Source organism: Varroa destructor, unplaced genomic scaffold (genome assembly GCF_002443255.2).
Source record: "Varroa destructor unplaced genomic scaffold, Vdes_3.0 BEIS01000002.1, whole genome shotgun sequence".
NCBI lineage: Eukaryota > Metazoa > Arthropoda > Arachnida > Mesostigmata > Varroidae > Varroa > Varroa destructor.
In genome coordinates, this window is record NW_019211455.1 from 53038378 (window position 1) to 53062629 (window position 24252).

The window sequence follows — 24252 nt, forward strand, 5'->3', positions numbered from 1 at the left end:
GTGGGTATTGCCTAGGTCGATCAAATTCTGCTTTGGCCAAGTTTCATTAGATGATAAAATTTAAGGATATTAACGGTATGGACTTACTGTGATAGAACAAGACTTTTGGTTGCAAATTGCATACGAGCATAGCAGCTTAAACAGCGATACCCAGGAAGAGATCACTAACTAGCCTTAGTGCTGGTTTCAACAAACATTTCAGCCATGCTTTTGATAAAATAATATTTTATTAGGGGTTTATTAGTGTACTCTTTTTCCGGTTATAATTATTTCGATCCATCTTCACCCAAAACCTATCAACAGCCAGTTCGTGTCGAAATTGTCGTATGCTTTTTTGCTCGCAAAGGTACACATTAGCGATGTTACACACCACCCGCACATTGGCACCATTAGCTTATCGTGAGTCGACTAAGCTACAAGCAGCTCATGTGGTCTTCGCAAATCATTCCGTTCTAGAATAGCTCCTCCATGCATTGCTCTTACAATTACAAACCCTGGTAGCGTCTCTAGAAAACTTTGAGCCAAATCCTGACCCTGAGTGCCTTGTGCATTTCCTACGTACAAAGAAATACGTGTGAATAAAGCATTCCTTTCCCGACGGGTGCACGCCATGCAGTTGGCTCTGCCCGACATCTGCTTCCCTCGAGGGACGGGCAGCACGGAAGTAATGTATTTATTTCATTTTCGTGCCTGTGCCGTCTCATCACGGGTGAGCGTTGGATCAAGCCTAATGTCTCAGCGTGTGCGAGAATTGTATTTGCATAACGCAATTTCTCCTTGTAAGTTATTATATATACCTTGTTATAGGTTTATTATCCTTTCGGAAATCGAGACGAAGGTTTAAATTGTTTTACTGCGTGTATTGTCATCGCTGGCAAGATACGTCTTGGTGAGAATATTAAAAGTGTATAAAGTCGCGTATAGTCATTATTCGTATAGCTTCCTGTTTTTAACTTTGTTCTATACGTGTTAGTTAAATTTTGTTGGGTAATACGTCCGTTATTATGAGTCGTGTGGGTAACTGGACAAACGTTTGTGGCATAGGGCCCGATCACGCCCATTTTGCTCTTAGGCGAAGTTCTGTTGACATCACCGCTCGCATCAATAGCAGACGACTTGTTTTTGATATGCGGGGATTTTCAATTATTTGGGCTAAATACTTCAGCAATTCAATAACGAAAGTAAATGGGCGAATGCTATAATCTAATGTCCATGCAAAAACCTAAGCACTCTTCGAAGTGACACAACATTTGAGGACGGAATACATTTTTCCGCCGGTAAATCGAATTTCCCTTCTACATTTGTACTAGTTATAGAAACATGTAGTTTGTTACCACGAAATCTACCAATGTGTTTACTAGTGCTACGACTTCTCTGTCGTACCAATTGCAGGTTTTGACATCGCTCACCAATGGCAGTTAGCCGTATCGCCTGCGACGTACTCATATCTTACGCAACAATGCTGCTTTTCGTATTATCTTCAGCCTGATGAAGCCGCTTCTTCACGCTGCAGTTGTTAGGCGAGGGTATTTGCATGGTGACGAATTAGATTATCTGTATTAGTACATTAGTCCTGCTATGTTATCGAAAGAGTACGGCGGAGGGAGCGACGAGCTTAAACAGGGAAAGTCTGTTGAACTGTCTTGATACGGCTATCGGAGGCCGCGCCGCCATTAAAACCTAGACATCGACTAATAATCTATGGATGTTATTTAGAACAATCGTCTTAAAATGACTAAATTGCACCAGCTGGATTACCAAAGATCATTCAAAGTTTTATCTATTACCTGGTACATAAATACGTATTTTTACTTTTATTATCTCTTCGTAAGAAAGAACCTTTCACACTGTAAAGTTAATGTCGGCGCCTTATAGAATGCATTTAACAATAAAGCTGACTAGTTAAAACAGCCGATTCTAGCGCGGTTGTTGTTTCGATAACATAAAGTCTTAATTATTGTGGTAACATGCATAGGATTCTGGGTGTAAAGTTGGCTGGCCATACAACTGCTGGTTTCGAAAAGGACTCTCGAAGGTACCATGAAGACTTCGTATCTAAACTGTCAAATAGAAATCCGTCGGTAAATTAAGACAATATTTTCTAGGTTGTGTCGGTATTTAGCCGTATTTGTTCAATAAGCCTTTATCACTCTAAATTTCGAGCGTTGCTTTTCATTATGAAAATAATTATCATGAACGCTTCGGCTATAGAATTTAGTTTATTACTAGATAAAGAATACGATACATAGAATATGATACGATAGATGATCAAAAATGCCCAAAAAAATGTGGAACTTGTATGAAAAAAAGATATCTAGTTAACGTGCTAAAAATTCAATATGCGCTTTCTTTATGAGTTCATTAAACATATGCCATAGGTATATTGAAAACATCTCTGTTCCGTTGCATAGTAATAATACTTAAACACATAATTCGAAATTTTATTGGATCAGTTCAGATCAAAAATATATCTGCTACGATCGGGACTAGTTGACACAGGCCCGTTCCCAAAATATAATTCAATGCCCAATATCAAGCGTATCCCGACGCCTTACCTATGTTGATCTAGCTCATGGTTCGATATAGATTGTCTAGCTTTTCCACTATGGTCGAAATATAGCCCAAATATCGTTTGATTTTTGTGTAACTTGCTCATATAGAGCATAAAAGAGCTACAACGGTTGTCCTAGAATACTTGTGTATAAGTAAAGCGCCTTTCTGTGCTAACTGTAGTCCTCAGATGGCAGAGAGCAAGCTCTAATGATCTCAGGTGCAAAAATCGACTCCGAAATCTCAAATTCAATGCAAACAATGGTTTAGTTATCCAAACCGCTATCCCAAATAGTCTTCAATGACTTCATTGTCTACAGTCCGTTGTCTGGGTTGCGCCCTCTGCTAACCATGATCCATACGCTCACGGCTTAACGAGTCTGACTCTGTGTCAGACGAGTTCATCAATTATTTCTTCTTACTTGATTTGGCACAATGTATCGGCTTTACATATATCTAGGCATGGATCATCCCAGAGGTTTTTTGAGTGCGTATCCTTAAAAACCTCTTAACAAGAGGACAGTTTAATAGTATGCGTATTTTCTAGAATCGTGGTAAATCATGTGATCGGAGCAAGAAAAAACGCATATCTTTTATACTAATATTCGGCCAGTTCGCACAGCTATACCCTGTGTCCTATTGTGTTTATATGAATGCCATTTTTATCTAACAAGCACTTTTAATCCGTGATTAGTAACGTCATTATTCCCTAAACGCGCTACGATCATCAAACTTCGGCCTATTTTTAGCTTGTCGTTAGAGGTCGTATTGCTCTCCTCAGTAAGTCTTTGTGAGGAAGGTCTTGATGTTCGCGAAGTTCCTGATCCAGGTAAGTAATGACCTTTTCATATGTTTTTCTGCAAGAAAGGAAACGTACTCACATTACCTAAGCAGGTAGACAAGACCTAGGTTGCACTAGGAATAAAATCGGCAGCAATCTCGCGAAACCATCTTCGTAGATCTGCATTTACAGACCCTATTTGTTTATGAGGCGAACGCATATACCAACAATAAGCGATTTAATCTCCTACCTATTTTTGTGAAGTTGGAACGCTCTTTTAAAGGCGACATTGTGCAAATAGTTAGCAACACGACGATGCCAATGACAGGTAGTTGACGCGGCCAAAGATGCCTTGGCTATCTGATTACACGTATATCGATAAAATACAGATCGGTGGAGCTTCACAAAGTTCAACAGATTTTTCTCGCTGAGATTCGAATCATCCGCGTAACTCTAATCAAAACATTAAAAAAAAATGTGAGAACACGGCTAGGATAACTAGGCTGTTACAAGCAAATCCGGCGAACCTTCGAAACTGACTATTTTCAACTAGCCGAACCATACCGGGCAGTCTTATGCCAATCGGGAATGTTCCCATACGCGATTTCTCTGCCTATCGTTTTTCGAAATTGAATCAATAATGGGATATGTTGTCCGACCAGTTGCCCCCTTTGAGTATGGGAAGCCCCGTAATCGTACCGACTTAGATCGGGCTAAATGATTTTTGCTCAATCCTGGAAGTAATTGAGACATGGTGATAAAGCATGATTTGTGTTTTTGGCCAGGCGTATTCTTTTCTAGTTTAAGTTTTGAAAATTGCGCGAAAATTCATTCTTGAAACGTTTGTATCATTCACGTACTATGGTTTAGTCAAAGACCTCCTTACCTAATGTCTTCGCCAAATTTCAACTAGCTTTTTTTTGTTATATACCATAATTGAAGTTTCCTTCTACATGTTACAGCATCTGAAAGATGCCGTTTTTATTCCCCTCAACAGTAAGCTCTATATTCTTGTTGCACCACCAAAGCTTTCCTATTTAACACGCTACAATTTCTGAAAGCAAAAAACGATTACATTATCTAAATTCATGCGCGTCGAAAGTAGTAGATATCATGCGGACACACGTTGCGAATATATTGTCTACTCGCCCAAAGCGTATGTAATACAAGCTTGTTACCCGGAAGCGTACGGAGCTCTCGACTGCGATCTCGAACATGTTCCGGAACAAGCTAGACAAGTTATGGTTGTTGAAATGAAACAATCCGAGAGAATATGCCCAACTACTTGTCGCTAGCAGGTAGCTTAAGGCCTGGACCGGCGGTTTGAAATGCAGCTCCTTATAGTAGCATCTGTTGAAGTGTCACAGGTTAGGATTTTCGTATTTCATAAAAAGCAAATACAGCCCACAACCGGGAGATATTACGTCCGATCCTGTGTTAGTATATACATTTGTACGAAATAGATATTGCTTCGAATAATCATAATCATAAGAGTAATACAAATAATTATACAATTGTAGAAATGCTCCTTAAAGTAAAACATGAATTTTAATTTGTTCAGATAAACATTACACCTATAGGAACATCGGATAAGTCAAGCATAGTTAAGGCTAAAAAAGGATAGAATAGATAATATATGCAGTAGATACCTGCAGTCATGAAGAAAAGTTTTGTAGTCCTTTGAAGGCCTCACAGCTCCTGAAGTGCAATCGATCTCCACACCACAGTATGATATAGTTAGTGGGATAACGTCGTTTTCAGGAGTTGCGTCATTGTTTCCCGGTTTCCAGTTGAGCATCAGTTTGCTTTTCGAAAACTGTAGTCCAGGATGATGCATCTCATTTTCGCTGGTTTCGATGTAAACAACGAAAGAAACTGTTGGATATTTGGGACGCGGAATGAAAGGTATACTCGAAGAATCAATCTACGGGGTGGTAACCATCACACTTCCATCTCGGTGATCACACATAGTAGACGTAATGTCTGAAGGACCAAATTGAGCTCGAATGCTAGGAAGAGACTAAATAAAATCAAAAGCGGGGTCTCTCTCTACGACTGCTTCTATTTCGACATGGCGCAGACCACATATTCATACGAACGACGAAGAAAGGCACATCCATCCTGATGGACAAGACAGAGTCAACTGGCGACAACCAAGCAAATATCTATTGACAAGCTGCACATACTGGCAAAAGCAAGGCAAGCAATTAATAGGCTTCAAACATGACATCCAGGCACTTCCATCTAAATATTTATTGAGGTATCTATTGTAGGTCGTAGCCATTCTGCAATAGTCCAGGAGACGTGCACCTATATGTACTAGAAGGTTGCTGGGCTGTCTTGAGAGTAATATATAATGTAAAAGTAGCGGAGTGCGAAAAGGAAGTATAGAAGCTTTTTTTCCGCAAGTAGATTAAGTGGATAAATGTTCTCATTAGACGGTGGATATATTTCGTTTAAGATAGGTAAAGGCAAAATAGAGACTGGTACGTTGCCCGTCTTCGATGTAGAATCTCGCCCTCGTCTATGAGAATTTAGTCGGTCTATTAGAACAGAAGGTAAACGACGATTTTGACGGGAGACCATGGGTAACACCCGTACGAAGTATTTGAATTCTTGACGGCGCACAGTGAGCTCCGAGCTGACAGTGAACTGCCAAAGGAAACATAATCTTTTGCCAAAACGGAGAAGAAGTGCTTTTGTAAAGGTCCCAATCCCATGGGCAGAGACAGTGGGCAAGACTTTGTCGGCTTTTCTGAATGCAGTCGCTTGATTGTAACGCTCTTATTTGCTTTAAAAAGCTTGCGTCGACAAGAGGTTGACGCCGAACAAATGGTGCCAGCTTATGAAACTATCCATCTACTATGACATCTGATCACCGTTCAACGGGCCTATTGGTACATTTATCTGCGCATAAATGTGTAATAGGGCCTTTTTTTGTGGCGTGTCTTAGTTCCAGGACCTTTCAGTGTTGAGATGATCTTTGATATCAAATGCTTTCGGAAGGCGGTAGCCCTGCTCAAAATAGCAACTAATGCTATTCTTCCTTCGATCAAATAAGGTTTTACCTAATTAACTAATCTATTGGTGCCGTTCGTTCAGGTTTTCGCGTGTGTGCTATTGCGAATTCGTTTATTGTGGAAATGTCCTGCAACTTCACGATTACGAAATGGTGTTCGCATGCTTCAATATTTCGGCTAAAAAGGGCAGAAAATAGCACCAAACCGAAAATGAAGCTCTTTTTTGTCTTAGCAGTGATAAAAATTTGAAATGACCTTTTTAAAGCAGTTCTTTTTAAGCATTTTTTATGCATGTAAGTTGCGGGGGAACTTGTAACTCTTCATTTTGAAAAACAATGTCAACTAACACATGGCAGTATTTTTTCTTTCAACTACTTACAAAATAACCCGAGCACGCCGAGCATTATCTAGTCGGTTTGTAATAACAAGGTAGTCGTCCATTGTCCTGAACACAACGAGGTTGTCCACCGCTGAGTTACAGTTTAGCGAATTGAATCGTTCAAATAACACATCGACAGTATATGTCAAATAGAGATCAGCCAGAAACGATGAAGGCGAAGCTCCTTGAGGTAAGCCTCGGACAAAACTGCAATAAACAAGAAAACAGTTCGAAATGAAAAAAAGCCTAGGTGATGATTGTGTAATAAATGAAGTGGCATCAAAGCCAACAGCAAAAATTATCGTGTATAATAATTTATAACATTGATTGCATTTCCGAGCAATTGAGCCTCTAATCCTCTATGACCTCTTTTATATGAACTGCTAAAAACGATGAAACTTTGCTGCTCTGGTCTATTCTTTCTTAATCTGTTTGATTTACTATATGGTTGATTCATTCCAGCATACAATTCTTAATCATTTTATCATATTTGTCGTCTGTTATTTTTCTGCTTTGCCTTGTTGTCCTTGTCAACAGTTATACCGGTTTCACAGGCCCTAGTTGAAAACGAAATTAGAAAATATACTTGACAATGCTAAACAATAGTCTTTAGGAGCTAATCAGAGAGAGCGAGAGAGTACTTCATGTTACCATTATTATTATCTATTCGACGTATCAGTGATGAAATACAAATAATCTTCGTGTAATATTTTTCAAATACTACCGATAACATCGATTGTCCAATGAAACGATGAAATTGTCAATCGTATGAAGAAGGCGGGCTTTTTCTTCTGAGCCCTTAAGATATATTGTTCTGTCCGTGGGGACCAAAATCGAAACTCTTCCTTCCAGTAGGGGCCAAGCAAAAACGTGCTCCTGAAGAATATTTATTATCCGCGCTTTTAGCATAGGCTTTAAAGGGATGTCTACCTCTTTAAACTGCAACGCTGTAAATACACAACGCAGCAAAAATCAATAAAAAAAATTGTTGAAAAACGTTGTTCCTAATTTGCAATATTCATCCAGTAATGGTAAAGGGTAGAAAATCCAATCGCAAACGATTATATAATAGATTTGACGAATCCAAACGTAGACCGCGGGACTTAGCTGACGCTAAACGTCTTCTAGGAAGCCTGGTCGACTACGCAGGTGATTACGTGAAAACTGTTCAAAATATAGCTGTTTTTACATAAGAGCTAGTTTTCTCTGAAATACTCCAATAGTATTTGCGTATACAAATATGTTAGAGATAAATAAAGTTAATGAAAAATAGGCCAAGCAGCTATTTTCACTGTTGGCCTGTTACGAACTTATGTTGATAGTTAGACGCTTCTTCTCGGCTACAAACTCATGCCTCGTCGTGTAGATTTACATTTTACTTTTTGTGTATTAATGCCATATATAGGTTAGATTTCTACTTATTATATCCTTTAACAAAGGTGTTGGATCACCTTGTTGACCGGTAGGCCAACGTCGTTCGATGATTTCTTTTAGATCTGCGTGGTTCACACTACCGTAGCAATCTTTAACATCTGCTCTTACGATGTAAAGGGAACCCTTTGAAGCGATAGCGCTCAGTCGCTGAAGTGCTAACGAAGTGTTTAGACGACAGATTGGACCGCGTCTGAAATTAAAGACAAAGACGATTTTCGAATTAAGTTTCCTTTTCTACATAACGTTTATCACAGTCAAAATATAGCAATTAAATTAAAGCCATCCGAACGACTTATAAAATTATGCTAATGAATAGTGATTTCTTTATAAATGGGTATATAACAGCCGTTGTTTTACTTTTGATTTGGTATTATACACTGTTTCAGTTTATCTAAGCGTCTTTATACGCGTTCGGATTATTCTATACCTAATTTTTTATATGTCATCCTCATATATGTAGTACATACAACCGAGTATATGCGCGCGCTTTGATTGCTTCTATATACGTCCGTGCAGTCTTTGAGAAGGAAACCATTTCGGGAAATTGATTGAGCATCGGCCGAAATTTGAGAGGATTTAGTTTGGGAAAAGGTCGTATGTTCCCTATAGGGCATCCGCTGGAGGGCTCCAGATTATCGCGAATTAATTCCTCTAGGCATCGTTTGCGATTATTACGAAATTGTTCTGAACTCCCGTAAATTGCCACTTTCGGCATGCTTCGTCGGTTTGTAACGACCACGGCAGCGTGGACGTTTAACACGATAAGTCTCATAATCAGACAGCACAGAGATTCTACTAGCTTTGCTTGCTCACTTAGACCTTCGATACGTTTTAGCCAACGCGGTATCTTAGCGCTAGATACAGAAAGCCTTCGGCGAAACTCCGCACCAGATCCATAGTCGATAAGGGTCTGGAGAAGTAAGCGTAAAAAGCTTTCCATACGAGATGCTGTTCGGGTAAATAAAAGGTTTTTCGGGAGGACCCGTCGTTGAAGGGCAATTGCACCCATGACAATCAAATCTGTCGGAATCTCAGAATGGTCTCCAAATTGCATACGCAGAAATATCGTATTAGCTTTTGTATTCAGAAGATTCGCTAGTGCTCGGACAACGGGGTGGCCTTCCACGAATACATTTCTAGATAGCAGAACCCTAATTTCCGGAGTCACGGACTCCCACCAAAAAGGCAAGGTTTTTCGAAGGAAATTGGCTTTATCAGTGGTGAAATAGTTCCGAAGTTCAGAAAGTTCAACGCAAGCCTTTTCACTTGTTAAACCAAATCGTTCAATGATTATATTGTTCGCCTTTTCAAGTCTATCCTGGCCTTCGTTAACGTTTTCGGAGAATTGTATTTTCTTCACTGCGCGTGCCACGTAATGCAGGGTAGACTTCTGCTGATATAATGGCGGTCCGCTCATTTGAACATAGTAAGTTACCTGCGGGTCAGCTACAAGAACTGTCTTATTGTTTAAGGCTTCTGACCATACATCGATGAGACCATTCTGTTTCAACAAATTGTCCAGTTCGCCCCGAAAACGGTTCCTGTTGAGAAATCCAACAATTTTTTGCGGCGATATTCTGCGATACGGCCCTTGCGGACCTAAGTCGCTGAGTACGAGCGTAGTTTTTAAGAAATGCGTTAGCTCCGGGGAGAGATTACCAACCGCTTTATTATTAGAGATAGCTTCGAGTGTTGATATCTGAAAATAAACAGAGTCATCCCGCCGTACTTAGTTAATAGGGGGTTTGAATGTGTAAGTAACATTTATAGATAGTAAGCATGTGTTACTTGAACTCCAGGTAACATGAAATGTTTGTAAGCCGTTCGTTTGATACCGTTTATATGTGATAATCGTTCACAGGCACACCCTTTAACGTACAAGTATAGTACAAATGTCCTTTTATTAGAAAAGGTCTCATGTGGTACTATTAGGGTACCTTACTAGAATACATACTATTAGGGTGTGTATAAGACAGACCAAATGTCAAGCATGAAAATTATTTTGGAACATTAACACCTCGGATGGCCGAGCTGAAGAGTACCTCTGAGGGCTTCTGAGTAGACTACTTCGAATAGGGTTATTCAGTACTCAAAGATCAACATTACGTTGGGCCTTAGTGGCACTACCAAGAATTATTTAGTCTTACAAAAATTTTACACCGCAATAAACAAAAACGTTTCGCAAGTTTATTTTGTATACATTAATATAAAGTTTTGCCAAAAAAAAATCTAACAAGCCAGCAGAAAGATAGTTCACACACATAGCTAAATTAATCGTGTTTAAATATTATATCAAGCACGGAAATCCATATAACCGGTGAATACGACAATGTGCAACAATACCTGGCAGGATAAGCAGGCTTCAAGTCCCTGTTTGAAGTACTCCATACTTCCACGGTAATCTATGAGAACCAATAGATGAAGTCTAGCAATTGTAGTTCACTTGCGAACTTGAAAAGGCACGCTGCTTAGGGCTCGCCGAAGAGGCTCGGAGAAATAACTATTTTTGGGTATCATCTACCACTATCTCACCATAACACATAAACAGGAGCCGAGGAAAAATCGACCGTTCAACGACGCGTCTTGCTACGCTGACGCAATTTTATTGTGAGCGTGCAGTGGTGACGTTAATGAATCGACAATTGATCTACAAAATGATTTAGCGATACTTGATGCGCCATCGGGTATCAGACTTGCAGTCGCGGGACGGACTGGCATAAGGAAGCCTGTTGTTTAAAATACATTCGTTCGTTTTGCGCCTACTCACACAGAATGGACTGTCTAAACATTCGAATTCGAGACATCCTCGTACCATATTCATTTACAAGGAAACAGAGCTGTCAGACGTTTCTTTTCCGTGTGTCCCTCAACTTTTCCGTGAAAGAAGTACTTATCTTTCAATGTGATTTATATGCTACATGACATATAATCTATGATGTCATTAAGAATGAAGAAAATTCTTCGGTAATATCTCAGCAATTGTTCTGCGGCTACATGGCAGATTTCAATATTTGATGTTACATTCTATTTAGCATAAACTATTGTTCGATTGCAGACCGAAACCTTGATTTGTGCCCGTTAGAGTTAAATCACCGTTTCGGCAAAAGGTATCATTATAGGTAGAAGATGAAAGAAACCGGTCCAGTTCAATCTTGTGTCTGTCTCGCATCTGCTGTAGGTTTATGGCCAAACGTGTCACCTTCGTCAATTATCTAGCCAAACAATCCTAATTACAAAACAAAGCCTTGTCCCCTTCAACCTACAGCATGTTATCCACGGAGCAGCGGATCAAATCGTCCATAATATTTTACTTCTCCCCGCTGTCATCGAATTTGCTGCAACGGCGATGGTATACCGCTGGCCACTGGACATTAACCGGCTGGAAGGTAATATATCTACTCACAGCATATACATCGATTGTAACAATGTGTGTGTATATACATACTGCGTTTTCTACGCAAGTTGAAAACTTGTACTTTAGCTGGTACTTCAACGCGGCACGATTATAAAGTTCAATTTCATTGTTCATTAAAATCTCGCTGATACGGTCCCTTGAACTGCTGGTTGACCCGACTCAGCTGCACAAGTAGCTAGCGATAGCATTGACTGCAGGGTACGTGGCGCTCTTTATTTGAGAAGATCTCACAGAGAAAAATTTTTGGCAACTACATCACATCAGAACCTGCTTCTGTCGGAAGAGAAAAACATTGAGTATCATTTTAACCTTGGTTGAAATTATATTTTTTGTAGTGACATTATTATTGACATCTAGAAAATATTCTGCTGTCACTAAATACTCAGAGAGATCTTATTCCCGGTGTCAACATATTGTGGCAGGCAAAAATTTAAAAACGGCTGAAGATCATTAGATTGAAGCCTAATCGCTAGCGTACGCCACCTTTGTACGAAACTTTAGAGTGTCCGTGTTTTATATGCATCCAAAATACTTCGTCATCATTATCTTCTTAAACAATAATATGACTACGTGTCTTGCAACAAGGCAAGATCGCGTATTTTTTGACGCGGGTTTCGAACGGTCGCAGTTTCGAAATCGGTGGGCAGCTTCGAGCCAACGTGTTCGATTGGCAAGTGTTGTTACAGTTCCGTTGCGCGCCCGTTATCATGTGCCGAAAAGAGGGCATTTTGCGATAACGTAGACGTCAGCTACAGGCTTGCCTGCATCGCCTGATCGTTTATGATGGACGACCAGAGTTACTTGATCATACGACATTCGATATTGTGCATCCGTTCGTTTTCTTGTGCGCACATGATTTATTGGCAGCTAGAGACCATGCGCTAATGGCTGTGCAAGCTTCACACCAGAGGCGTTCCATGACGCTACGCTAGGACACTGCGGCCGGTAGTCATGAGTCGCGTGTCTACAAATTCTAGAGACGGCTCTGTCTTTGAATAGTCGCAGACAGTAGGTAAATAGAGAGCAAGCGAGGTAATAATGAAGATGCCTAAATCCGCAAAGGGACTGAATACGGATCATATTCGGTGAGTGACGCACAGTAGGTTCCAGTGAATAATCCAAGCTATACATATGTTGTCTGTGTTTAAGAGAAGACTACGCAACGACCACGTGTTCACGTTACGGGATAATTGACTACGTCCAGTGATGCTTCGAGTTCGAGGAGCTGTTGTTTAATAGAATACAATGAGAATTGTAGGCTTTCATATCGAAAGTTTCAATGACCAGTTTCTTCCATCTGCTACTTTATCTAAATTATTCGCTATTTGTTCTGAACTACTCGCTTCTCTACTGTACCTAGTTAGTGTCCTACAATTGCACGGTAAAATTGATATCTTCCTATTCGTCGATGTTTACCATGTAGCATGGACTAGCTTTAGCAGTCGACGCGTGTACAACGAAGCTTTCCAAGTATAATTAGCAGAAAACGTTTTACATTATTTGCTATCTGATCAATTTTTTAGTGATGAATGCCTCTATCCTAATCTCGAATTTACCGTCCAAGTATTCGGGGATATAACGGTGGCTCGCGTGCAAGTAGAAACATTTCTGGAAGATGTTCGGTCACGCTTCATCTCGGCCTACGAATTTAAACAGCTCATGCCCAAGCCACCTGCTAAACACTACGAAGATGAATCTTATCTTGTAAGTATCTCTATCAACAGTACAACGATTGGCGTTACTATTACAATTATCGCTTTGTTTATCTAACCGCCTAGATTTTAGATTTTATGCAACACTTGCGGCAGCATCATGGCGCGGCATCGGCACTCGCCTCACAAACGAAAAGCCCTTGTCCAGCGGAAACCTGTATCATTTATTTGAATTAAATTATATCGGGTTAGTCTTTCGAACATTAAGATGGTCAATTATCAAATGACCATTAAAGTTCTGCAGTTTGAGCGATTTCAACGAAAATACCTACATTGACAATGGCTAATCATATTGTCATCCATGCATTTATTGTTGGCAATGTTTTTTGCATGAACTTTCAGTTAATTTATGCCTTGACAGTTACCCACAAACTGGCTACTTACGCGCTGACGCGATATCGCCTTTTGCTTCACTGGTGCATGCGCTCGAGGTTATGGGTCTTCCCGTCGGATCAAAGGGCTGTCAACTGGGATCGTTCACACACCCTGCACAATACCATTATCTCCATCGGTAATCTTGTCGGTACGTATTATCTATTTACATCTTCGATTTACCAGCATCACTGTCAATTTTAGGTAACATCCTTATTGTTCCCTCCAGAGACATTTGTTTCTGGTATTTTAAACGATACTTTCGAGGATTGCAGAAATTAGTTCGGGTATTTTGCGTTCGGTGTCTGAAATACAGGCAGTTGATGTTTCTCGTTGTGCGTACACTCCTTCATATCTTCCTTACGATTTTGTACCGCAGCATACTAAATGCATTAATTCTTATTATGTATATATGAAGGACCGTCAATATTTATGGAACACAATGTTTTGGGGACTGCAACGACAATCCTTGAGCATTCAACCCAGAGTCTGGACATTTTCATGGATCGACAAACGGCAGGAATGTTGAGACTTTCGTTACGCTATAATCAGGTAAAGCTGCTAACACCGGACAAATGTTTAAATGGAACGTTTCGCGGATTAACGAACCGATAAATATAGAATAGATATTTCGTTATATGTCAACAAGGCACAAAAGTGTATCTATCATAAGTCGTCGTCACATTTCCGATATACCTTTTCATCAAAACTAACTGATATGATAAAACGACGGGTACATTATAGAATCGGTTCTAGTGATATATAGGTGATATCCCTTCTTATCAGGACTCTTTTAAGGTCAACTATTTCACCACCCTGCTATATATTAACACAGTGTAACTAACAGCTGCGAACGTCTGTTCCGATTAATGCTGTCATACAGGTTCGACGACTGCTGGTCTACGTAATAGACTCGACACATGCTGACCTGTTTTTCCAGCTGAAAAGCGTAGCTCTTATGTCCCATGTCGACGCTCGGCAACTTGGTAGCCAACAGAGGGCCGCACGAATCGGCCGTCTTGAATTGCAGCTAGAAGATATAGGCATGATGCAAAGACTGCACGATCTACAAATCATTTGTGGTCCTGAAGCACCTTCGTCGACCCATTTTGGTGTTTGTCTCACCATGCGAATACATGTCCATTGTTCAACCGAGGTGTTTGATGGCGATCAAATTTACAGTTTTTACAGAAAAAAAATGTTTATGTATGATGATTGTAGGATTTGCGCTGCTTTAACCAATATTTAATAGCGTAACGCAAATATAACTAAGCCTTTCAAATAAGATGAGGTCTCAATGAAAACGGAATACTATTCTTCGTAACTTCGTAGTTACTAGAAGTGATACGGGCAGCCAAAGAGCGCTTTTACTATCACATACTTTTGAGACCCTTGTATAACGAAGTATCGCGCATTTAATTTGAACGAATTGTAGTTGAATTCACATGGATTTCGGAAAGTGGTGAATTCCAAACAAGAAAGGGATAAATGGAAGTCGAGGTATTTGCAGGCTAAAGTTATGCCGCTCTTCGGTAGGTAATGATCAACATGCTGTCCCGCCTGTCGCGCAAACTTTTGGCCTACGGCGAGGTAGCCTTTTGTAACGTAGATCGACGTGTGCTCGCGCTGCCATGGGCATTCGATGCCCACTGGCGGCAGAATCTCATCCAACAGCTTTCAACGTTTGACAACCAGTATGCGGTGTGTGCCATCTTCGCCTGGAGCAACGAGGCAAGTGCTACTGGATAAAGTTTGACCGAATTTTCAGAGCTTTGCATATAGTACAACATCATACGTATACGGCAACACGTGAACAAGAGGCACTATTTAGGTGCCCCCTGCCCCGTTCCATCTTAATATGATTTGCTTATTATACTTATGAAATAAAGGTAAATTGCTGCTAGCACTATAGGTACCTGATCAACTGAACTTTAACTTCTCGATGGCCGACGTGTTCGCACTCATCGTTTCAATGGATCGCAAGGCGCCCCAGGCATTGTACAAGGCCTTACGCAATATTTACACGGCTCTTGAAAACGGAGCCATGGTCAACTTCGAACGAGCGCTGCGAACTCTCTTTGCGCGCTACGATTCGGCCACCGTAATGAGTCCTACCGGCTATGCTTACGCCGATCCCCTGGAGGACCAGCACGATCAACCGTACGTTCCAGGTAAACTTTTCTTCCACCTCTCAGGAGTCCTTATTCCCGATCGTACAAACCTCGGGTTCGTTGTATCAGGTAAACGGAGTTCAATTTCCAGGTACTACGTACGTGCGTCGGATATTCATTACTCCAACGCGAATCATTTTGCGCTTTGCCGAACTTCATACGCAGAATCGAATTCTTCGTCACTTCTGTCCCGATCACGCTGTGCGTGTCAGTTTCCGTGACGACAATCTGGATAAACTGACGTTTGCCGTTTTTTCGATGCGAACAAAAGATGTATTTCTTGAGCAGATCGTCGGAAGGCACCTAGAACATGGATTTGTAGTGAGTAGCTATCGCCCATCAATGATTGTTAAAGTGATTGATTGTGAAGAAGCTGCTAATTGAATATTCGTTAAAAAGTAAAATAGCGATTGATGTACGAATCACTTAGAGTCGACCTCCAGACCAGGCGAACCACGCTGAAATCAAGCTTTTACTAGGCTGTTATATTGTAGGCGCTGTTAAATGCCATATTCATTTAACCACGCGAGCCAGTGTCGTCAACAGCATATGTAATGCTCTTCGATATGAGCTTATTCAACGTTTGAGTTGAAAAAAAAATTACTGATTAAAGCAAAGAATTTCGCTGTGTGTAGAAAAAAAAAATTTAAGCCTGGTACCTCGGTAAAATAACCTACCGCCATTCCTCCGTCGTTTCGCTGATGTAATTGTTTTCCAATGACAACATTCAGATCGGACCCCGACTGTTCCAGTTTGTAGCGGCGTCCTCTTCACAGCTTCGAGATCACGGCGTTTGGTTTTATGCTCGAGATAATCTTGGCCGCACCGCTGAATCTATTCGGCAATGGATGGGCGACTTTCATCATATCAACAATGTAGCTACCAAAATGGCTCGTATGGGACAGTGCTTCTCATCTACCCAGGAGACCGTTGAGGTATGGGCATACGCAATACATTTTGAGGCGTGACTACTACACAGGGTCATCCTTTATTATGTTTCCACTACAACTGCAGCAAATTCTTAAGTTGGATTGCATTTTCGACTTATAAGAACATATGATTTTAATCCTTTAATAGAGAGTACACATAGCGGAAAATTATAGAATCTGTGTTTAAATCATTTTGTTGGATTGTTATACAAATATCTAACGTGCTTTGCTAACTCACTATTTAAAGATATCACTATTCAATGTGCGTCATGTTTATTACAATGCTTGTTCATGAGTATAATACAATGACCTAATAGCATTTTATTGCTTGTACTTTCGCCGAATGTCTGATCTCCAGATTCGTCAAGAAGAAGAACTTCTCTGGGACGATATTGAGCGTCCGGAAAGCGTTCATCCACTGTCCGGTCGGCCGTACTGCTTCTCCGATGGCTGTGGGAAAATTTCCCTCGAGCTAATGCAGCAGGTATGGCGGACACTGCCTCGCGGGGCCAGTGAACTGCAGCCATCCGCTTTACAGATTCGTTACCGAGGTTGCAAAGGGATGGTGTCACTCGATCTTTCTTTACCGGGTCGTGCGCTCGTGCTCCGAAAATCGATGCTGAAGTTTCGTTGTGATTCCCCAAGAAAGCTCGAAGTAATCAAATGGTCTGCACCAATGGTAATGTTTCTTAATCGACCATTGATTGCTATTCTCGAGCATCACGGGATCGATGTTGAAATTTTTCTTCGACTTCAACTTAGTATGATTCTACAGCTGGCCGATTCACTCGTGTGCGAAGGGGCAGCGCTACGAACCCTCACGAGCTTTGTCCGGACGCCCGTTCCGTTCGCAGGACTCGCGGCAGCCGGTTGGCAATTGGCTCGAGATCCGTTTATCATCCAAGTGCTATACGATTTGCTGAAGAATGCGCTCATCAATCTTAAGGACAAGGCCAATGTAGCCATACCGGTGAACGAAGGCCGGAATATGCTTGGAGTTGTTGATGAGACGGGTTGTCTTGAATACGGCGAAGTGTTCATCCAATACACGGAACTGCCCTACAATGACGTCAGTATTGAAGGCTTACTATTTGTAAGCTAATACAGTTTAAGATATGATCGTACTTTCAGAGGTATTATTGAACTTTTCTAATAAACTTACGTTTATTTGTAACTTTAGCTAAAGTCTAACGTATCCGAGACTTTCCCCTATAATGGCTCGGTGCTGTACACTCTCGTAGTACAAGTAATTATAACTTAGCTTGGTTAATCTGCTTAACTTTTCCGCAAATTCTAGTCGCTAGTTTTCTCCATGTGATATGTGGGTGCATTGATTTCTTTCTATAGGCTGGCCAAGCACCTGTGCGAATTTTAGAGGGTGATGTGGTGATTACGAAATGTCCTTGTCTGCATCCCGGGGACGTGCGACGCCTTCGAGCCGTCGATGTACCCGCTCTCCGACACATTCGCGACTGTGTCGTCTTTCCGTCAAGCGGAAAGGTTAGCTGCAGATGGCTGACAGTTTCAACAAAAATCGACTGCAATGTGGCTCATTAGATTTGTGAGCTTTCAATTTTTCTTATACAAGCCTATCTATTCGAGCGTTCCATATAGTACTCAGAATTACAAAATTGCGCCTTTGACTAACGCATAGTAATATCACGCATCGAAAAAAGTTTCAAAATCATTCACGTTTTCTGTATAATGTCCTCCTATCAATCGGCCAGGCACCACATCCATTCGAAATGTCCGGTTCAGATCTCGACGGTGATGAGTACATCTGCATATGGAAACCCGAACTCATCTTCGAAAACAATGTTGACCCCTATATTTATGATGACAAACCCCTAGGAATAAACCCATACTCGGTAAGACACGGCTGTTCGTCGCGCCAGTAGGTGCCTATAAGCGATATCTGCATCATGCTTGATTAGCGGCTAGCTTGATTCTCAACAATCTACGGAACAACTCATGCAATAGAGTACAGTAATTCCAAGCACTATAAATAGTGACAATATAATAACGCTATCTTGGTTAAATTTCATTTCCATTCCCGCCCCCTTTTGCCGGTGCAGCACAATCTGAATGAAATAAAGTTCCTGTGTAACTACATTGGCAATGACATCATCGGCATCATCTCAAACGCCCACTTAGCATGGGCCGACCAGGCTGGTCTCGGAGCAGAGATGTGTCAGACGTTGGTTAGCAAAGCTTCGAAAGCATTGGACTTCGCTAAAACCGGCGACGCTGTTGAACTCTACCCGAATGAAAAGCCTGACAAGTTCCCCGATTTCATGGAAAAGGGTGACCACAAACATTCATATCCATCTCACAAGGCGCTCGGTATCTTATATCGAACTGTACGGCAAATCATGACGGTTAATGATACAAAGCTAAGTAAAGCTCGGAGTTTCTCGCCGCTTGAAGTGCCGGGTTGGCAGATGTTTGCTCAGGGTGCGCTAAAGGCCCTACGGAGCTACAACGCCAGACTGAGCCATCTCATGGAACAGCATGGAATTCAGAGCGAGGGTGAAGTATTCAGTGGATTCATTGGAACGATATCGTCATTCGAAGCTGCTAATGCTTCTACGGTACGATATCTCTTGCTATTGCATATAAGACCACTATTTGGTTGGTGTGATTAAAGAGGGTTACCTTTTAGTATATTTTTCGTGCCCAAGAGAGACAGGTTTGACCTGTGAAAAAAACATCTTTATAGCCATTTTGTGCGTTTTCTGGGTACAAGTTGACCATTCTTCTTTGGTTCCCCTTATCATTTTATTTTTTTAATTTATATATGCTGCTGTATTTTATACAAGCTGATAACCTAATTAGATTTACCCTTACAATTTTATAATTTTAAAATGTGTATTTGTGGATTTAGCCATTATGAATCGAAAAGTACGAAAACGGAAACAGTATTTACGAATAGTGATAGACCACAACGACGTTATCCACGCTAAACTTAGGGCAACTTTAAATCAGGCCTGGCAGGATATTGTCGAAGTCAGTAACACCATCTAGCAATAAGCTTTCTGAAATAAAGGAATCCCAAGTTAAGTTAGCTAAATACTTGAAATTAATGACAAACACACGCATTAGGTTCCGTTCTACCGAATTTGAATCGATATCAAACTATCACTAGAAACAATGCTTAATCTACATCTATATTCTACTGTTGTTGAAATTGTTCGTTAAATCGTTGATGTGGCTCAATCTGCCGAATCAAGCTGATAACGTTCTATTAGCAATCAACTACTAACTTACCCATTGCCCTGACGCCGATATGGAACATGCTACGCCTATGAATTGCTTTCAGTTTCGAACGGAAAAAGCCAATTTGGCTGTGCTTGTTGATCGCCAGAAATCCGCTCTCATGGAGGATACGCGTCAACAGTTCTTTCGTGAGCTCGAACTTGAGTGTCTTACGTATGGGGCCGAGGACGAGGGCTCGCGTCACATGTTGAGAATCCAGAAAGCCGCTGCGTGGTATATGGTCACATACGGGGACGACGGCGAAGGCAATAGCCAAAATGGCCAGGCCCGGGGATTCTTCAGCTTTCCATGGTGTATTGCTCACGTTTTGCTTGAGGCCAAACGTTGGCTGATGCAATTTGCCGGTGAGCGTTGTCAGGTTCCCTTTAAGACTGCCATACTCTAACGTTTATATAGTTCGTGCGATACGTGCAACGGTCCTTCAGAATCGTCCCACAATTTGCTTTTCAATGATTAGCTTTTATCTGTGCAGTAATGTGGAAAACTCAAATGACACGCTTCGTTCCTGGTGTCAAATCTATTACTGATGCGTTATAGACAGTTTTGTCACTAATTATTGAGCTTCTACTAAACTGGTTTACCAGCAAGTCATCGTTGATCAAGGAGAAAAACACTGGTCGTTAATTTTAGATTTAATTATTTTTGTAATGAAAGCGCCATCATAGCTGAACTCATTGAGCGAACTATAATTGCGAGTGATCTCTATGTGAACAAGTCTGTTTTTCTCCTTGGTTAATCTAGATTATGCGATTTGATTCACTGACTTAAACGTAGATCGTGAGCGAGGATATTCTCCGGCGGCTTATTCCGAGCCGACAGTTGGAAGTGGTGGTCTTCGCAACGCATTGACTCGCGTCATCGATGAGTCGGCGCGAGCAGCGGCCAGCGCATGTGTATCGCCAAGCCTGCAGGTAGCATAGGACAATTTTTGCAAAAAACTTTAGAATGATGAACTCTGATCAAATGCATCAACAAAATTGAAAGAAAAAAAAACATCTGTGAATACACAACGAACAGAACATTATCTACCTAATTTGTTTTTCTCGAACGCTGGAGAATCTGTTATGAATTCTATTGTGAACATCAAGCCATTAGTAGAAATGAATCATTCGACTTTCCAATATACAAATACATAGCTTCCCTACATAACGTACTTTAAGGTAATCGTCTGAAAATATATCTAATATTCATTAAATATCATCTGCTGGGGGCATTGAATCCACTGTCTAGGAGAGTCCGCTAAAAATCATGCATATATTTCTGTTTGATGCATGCCTTTATAGGTACCAATAGGTCAGTTGGAAGAGGCTGATCGTCGACGTCAGCTGCGTTACCACGTCACGCACTGGTTAAACGATGCGGCTGGACAACCAGACTCGCCTTCGGAGCCCTTGTGCGACCTGTGCTATGCACAGGTCTACGAAGCTTTCGTCAATCAGTGTGAACGCCGCCTTAAACTCTTCAGTCTGGGTAAAAGAAAAACGTTTTTCATATCTCAAAGAAACTTCCTTTAACGCTATACGAAACGATGCCATCTTTTTAAGAGGACACTTGCGCGAATATGCGAACTCGTATTGACTTGCCACAACCGAAGAGGGTTTTTAGTCAAAGCCGTAAGGGCTAGTCCGACACAACAGCTATAATATCGATAGAATTACCAAAAACCACGTAGACACGAGTAAACTGTTCGTGCACGCCAGGTGTTCCCCATTAGCGCATGGCCCCTCTCCCTTTTGTCTATAGGCGAGTACTTGGTGGGCCTGTTGGGTTTTCTCGCTAGTGGCGATTGCCCCTACCCAAGACGTTGTGAACGCCGAGGATGCCGACGACTATTTGAGAGTGACTGTCCATTACTGACGGTAGAAGCTGCCAAAGCGTACGTTCGTTTTGCTATCAATAAGGACGCGTGCTTCTTAGGTTTCCGTTGTGACCAAAGAGTGCATCGAGCCACCGACGTTATCATCGATGGTAAACACGTAATAATCGCAATGAAGACATAGATGCCACCTTTGTACTCCCTTGTATTAATAACGCTCAAAGGTCAATTACGCTCAAGCTAAATTCATAATTTGCATTATTACGATTTCGTTAAAGAGAGGTAGTGAATGCTCTCATTTTTTTTTTTGTTTAGAAATTATATCAAACTTTTACCAACGAAATTTATTTTTGCCAAAGGAGAGTTGCATAGAACAACTTACCATACGTACGTATTTATTCAATCAATACAATAAATAATCCATCCAGCTGTAACCAGTAACAAGGCTATACATACAGCAAAATAAGAAGGAAAATATTCTTAGTATAGAACATGCATTCTCAAGAACTATTGCATTGCTACATCAGCAACTTTTTACGTGTTATCTTGTCCGACAGCCCCACCAGAGAAGCTGACAATTTCCGAGCGATTTTGGCGTTTCCTTCGGCAGGACCGCACGACTGCATGCAAGGAGTACTTGTACAAATATACCGGTGTCTACCGTATTACAGTCCGATACGAGCGGCACAAGACACGGCGATTCATCCCCGCTCCTGCAACGACAGCCATGTTGCCCGGTGACAACGACTATCAGCTTGGCTTTTCCCATCAACAGGGACATTTCCAGCAGTGTAATGGGTCGCCATCTGCGCCTGCCCCGAATGCTTTGCCTGGTACGTTCACAACCGGTAATGCATTCTCCATGAAAGTTCACTATTGTGGGACTGATACGCAAATCTTTGCCATGCAACAGTGTCTACGCAACGACAACTTCCAGGCGTCTGTTCTGGAAAGTAACTACAGCCTACTAAGGCAATGAGCGATTTTGCCCCACCAAGGGCAAAATGGAAAAATGCAGTGGCAAGGTCAGCCTCGCTCGCTTTTCCTAACCACAGACGCCGATTAATTCATTTTTCCAAAATGACTAGCTTCAATGCCCGTTGTAATACTAATTGCTAGCATAAATATTGTGCCTGTTTATCGTTGTGGTACTATACTGTGGAATATATTATATATGTGGAAATTAGCTAGTTGTAGAGGATTTGCAAGCTGTACATTATAAGTATATATATATACATGTAGTTTTTTTTCTATTTAATTGTATAGAAAATGATAGAATATGAAAAGAGATTCAAGGACAGGTTCTCTTCAATATCGCTTTACCGTAGAATTAGGCTCATAATGCCGAGATTTTGTGTTTGTGAATTGTCTGACGGTTGTGCTGAAAGTCGGCTATGCGACGTGCAGCCGCGCATATTCATCCCAGTTTAGATCGAAACGCAGTTTTTGTGCTTATACTATTATTATCGCAGTGTTGTTAGCTTGTGTTTATTTGTCCATCATGGATGTGTTTGTATCTATTGATGTGAGAAGATCAACTCAGAGAATAGAGCAGATATCAAATATGTGTAGATACGTTAATTATTACAAATGGCACAGTCACGAATGTGACTGCACATTCGTGCAGACGCCATGCCGACTGACAAGGTTCAAGTGCGTGAAATAAATGTAGTTCGACTATTTTGTTATGAAAATTGTTATTTCTTCTTTTTCTCGTTATTACTGTAATTGTTTAAGTGTAGCTAATAAATATATTTTAAGAGCTCTAGATGTCTTCTCCGGCTCAGTCTGCCCCTCTTCGATACTGTCGTTGTAGCTTGACAATGAATAGAACCATTAATAGGGATCGAGTAGAGATGATACGACAAGACCGGTATAGCCGGTATAATTCAAAATTAATGTAGATCAAGAGAGTGCTGACTAAATGTAGTTCGAGGACGAGTCTTTCCCTAAGGGTAAACTGTTGAGCTCTAACGTACTTCCGAATTATAGAGTTCCAAATAGACTCCACCCTTTTCTGGATCGACTGCAATTGAATAAAGCGATTTTAAAAAAAGCAATGAAGACGCTGCCGGATCCCTCTTTTCAACGTAACAATTCGTCCGATATGAACGTCATTTGACAGCAGGGTAAATACCCAAACACAAATTAAGACTGAGCAGAACCAAGGAACAGTTATCATTTCCAGTTTCTTTAGGCTACCAAAACAAAAACGCTTCAACCCTTGGCAGGAGCATTGGTAATCTGTTCGCTGCTACCTGGCCCCTTAAGTTCCTATACGACGTTAGGTAAGAACAAGTATTGGGATTTTAGGTTTTTCCCAAATTCACGTACAGTCACAAGCAGCTCGAACAAGCCATTGTATGAATGTTGCTATTAACAAAGCTAGCTAGTTGC

The 24252-nt window shown here is 41.1% G+C and overlaps 2 protein-coding genes and 1 long non-coding RNA gene across 15 annotated transcripts; 2 read left to right on the forward strand and 1 right to left on the reverse strand.

Annotated features, from left to right (window-relative positions):
- Positions 1 to 339: 339 nt before the first annotated feature.
- Positions 340 to 1764, forward strand: LOC111245452 (uncharacterized). Its single transcript, XR_015322416.1, has 2 exons — positions 340 to 779; positions 1393 to 1764. It is a non-coding gene; the product is annotated as an uncharacterized LOC111245452 (long non-coding RNA).
- A 634-nt stretch (positions 1765 to 2398) lies between these two features.
- LOC111244710 (telomerase reverse transcriptase-like) lies at positions 2399 to 13268 on the reverse strand. 8 transcript variants are annotated; one of them, XM_086981828.1, is made up of 11 exons: positions 12063 to 12197; positions 11610 to 11852; positions 10508 to 10566; positions 9828 to 9863; positions 8182 to 8354; positions 7455 to 7677; positions 6731 to 6937; positions 4981 to 5178; positions 4510 to 4681; positions 3582 to 3784; positions 2399 to 3407 (listed from the first exon to the last, which is right to left on the reverse strand). In XM_086981828.1, the coding sequence occupies exons 2-11, from the start codon at positions 11691 to 11693 to the stop codon at positions 3296 to 3298; spliced, it is 1467 nt and encodes a 488-aa protein (XP_086837954.1). In that variant the 5' UTR covers positions 11694 to 11852; positions 12063 to 12197; the 3' UTR covers positions 2399 to 3295. The 8 variants fall into 8 exon arrangements, with proteins under 8 accessions (XP_086837954.1, XP_086837951.1, XP_022647789.1 ...); XM_086981825.1 differs by having other exon boundaries at positions 8632 to 9863; XM_022792054.2 differs by lacking the exons at positions 11610 to 11852; positions 12063 to 12197 and adding an exon at positions 13136 to 13268 and having other exon boundaries at positions 8632 to 9863.
- LOC111244709 (uncharacterized) lies at positions 12524 to 23549 on the forward strand. 6 transcript variants are annotated; one of them, XM_022792049.2, is made up of 18 exons: positions 12524 to 12664; positions 13103 to 13283; positions 13634 to 13814; positions 14082 to 14215; positions 14547 to 14819; positions 15200 to 15394; positions 15576 to 15834; positions 15926 to 16155; positions 16566 to 16769; positions 17122 to 17832; positions 18111 to 18263; positions 18491 to 18631; positions 18839 to 19354; positions 20083 to 20383; positions 20814 to 20950; positions 21323 to 21509; positions 21783 to 22007; positions 22413 to 23549. In XM_022792049.2, exons 1-18 carry the CDS (start codon positions 12618 to 12620, stop codon positions 22832 to 22834), a joined length of 4497 nt encoding a protein of 1498 aa, XP_022647784.2. In that variant the 5' UTR covers positions 12524 to 12617; the 3' UTR covers positions 22835 to 23549. The 6 variants fall into 6 exon arrangements, with proteins under 6 accessions (XP_022647784.2, XP_086837944.1, XP_022647787.2 ...); XM_086981818.1 differs by having other exon boundaries at positions 15648 to 15834; XM_022792052.2 differs by having other exon boundaries at positions 21783 to 22015; positions 22413 to 22568.
- Positions 23550 to 24252: the final 703 nt, after the last annotated feature.

Excerpts from the sequence above, each read along its gene's own strand:
- LOC111244710 (XM_086981821.1), bottom strand. The coding sequence starts at position 11,693 with ATGAACAATGAAATTGAACTTTATAATCGTGCCGCGTTGAAGTACCAG. Across the intron at positions 7,678-8,181 it reads TTGGCCTACCGGTCAACAAG|CGTTGCAGTTTAAAGAGGTA; the intron begins GTGATCCAACAC and ends GTGTATTTACAG. Across the intron at positions 6,938-7,454 it reads TTGGACAATCGATGTTATCG|TTTTGTCCGAGGCTTACCTC; the intron begins GTAGTATTTGAA and ends TGTTTATTGCAG.
- LOC111244709 (XM_022792049.2), top strand. The coding sequence starts at position 12,618 with ATGAAGATGCCTAAATCCGCAAAGGGACTGAATACGGATCATATTCG. Across the intron at positions 13,815-14,081 it reads CTCCATCGGTAATCTTGTCG|GACCGTCAATATTTATGGAA; the intron begins GTACGTATTATC and ends GTATATATGAAG. Across the intron at positions 21,510-21,782 it reads CCTTAAACTCTTCAGTCTGG|GCGAGTACTTGGTGGGCCTG; the intron begins GTAAAAGAAAAA and ends TTTTGTCTATAG.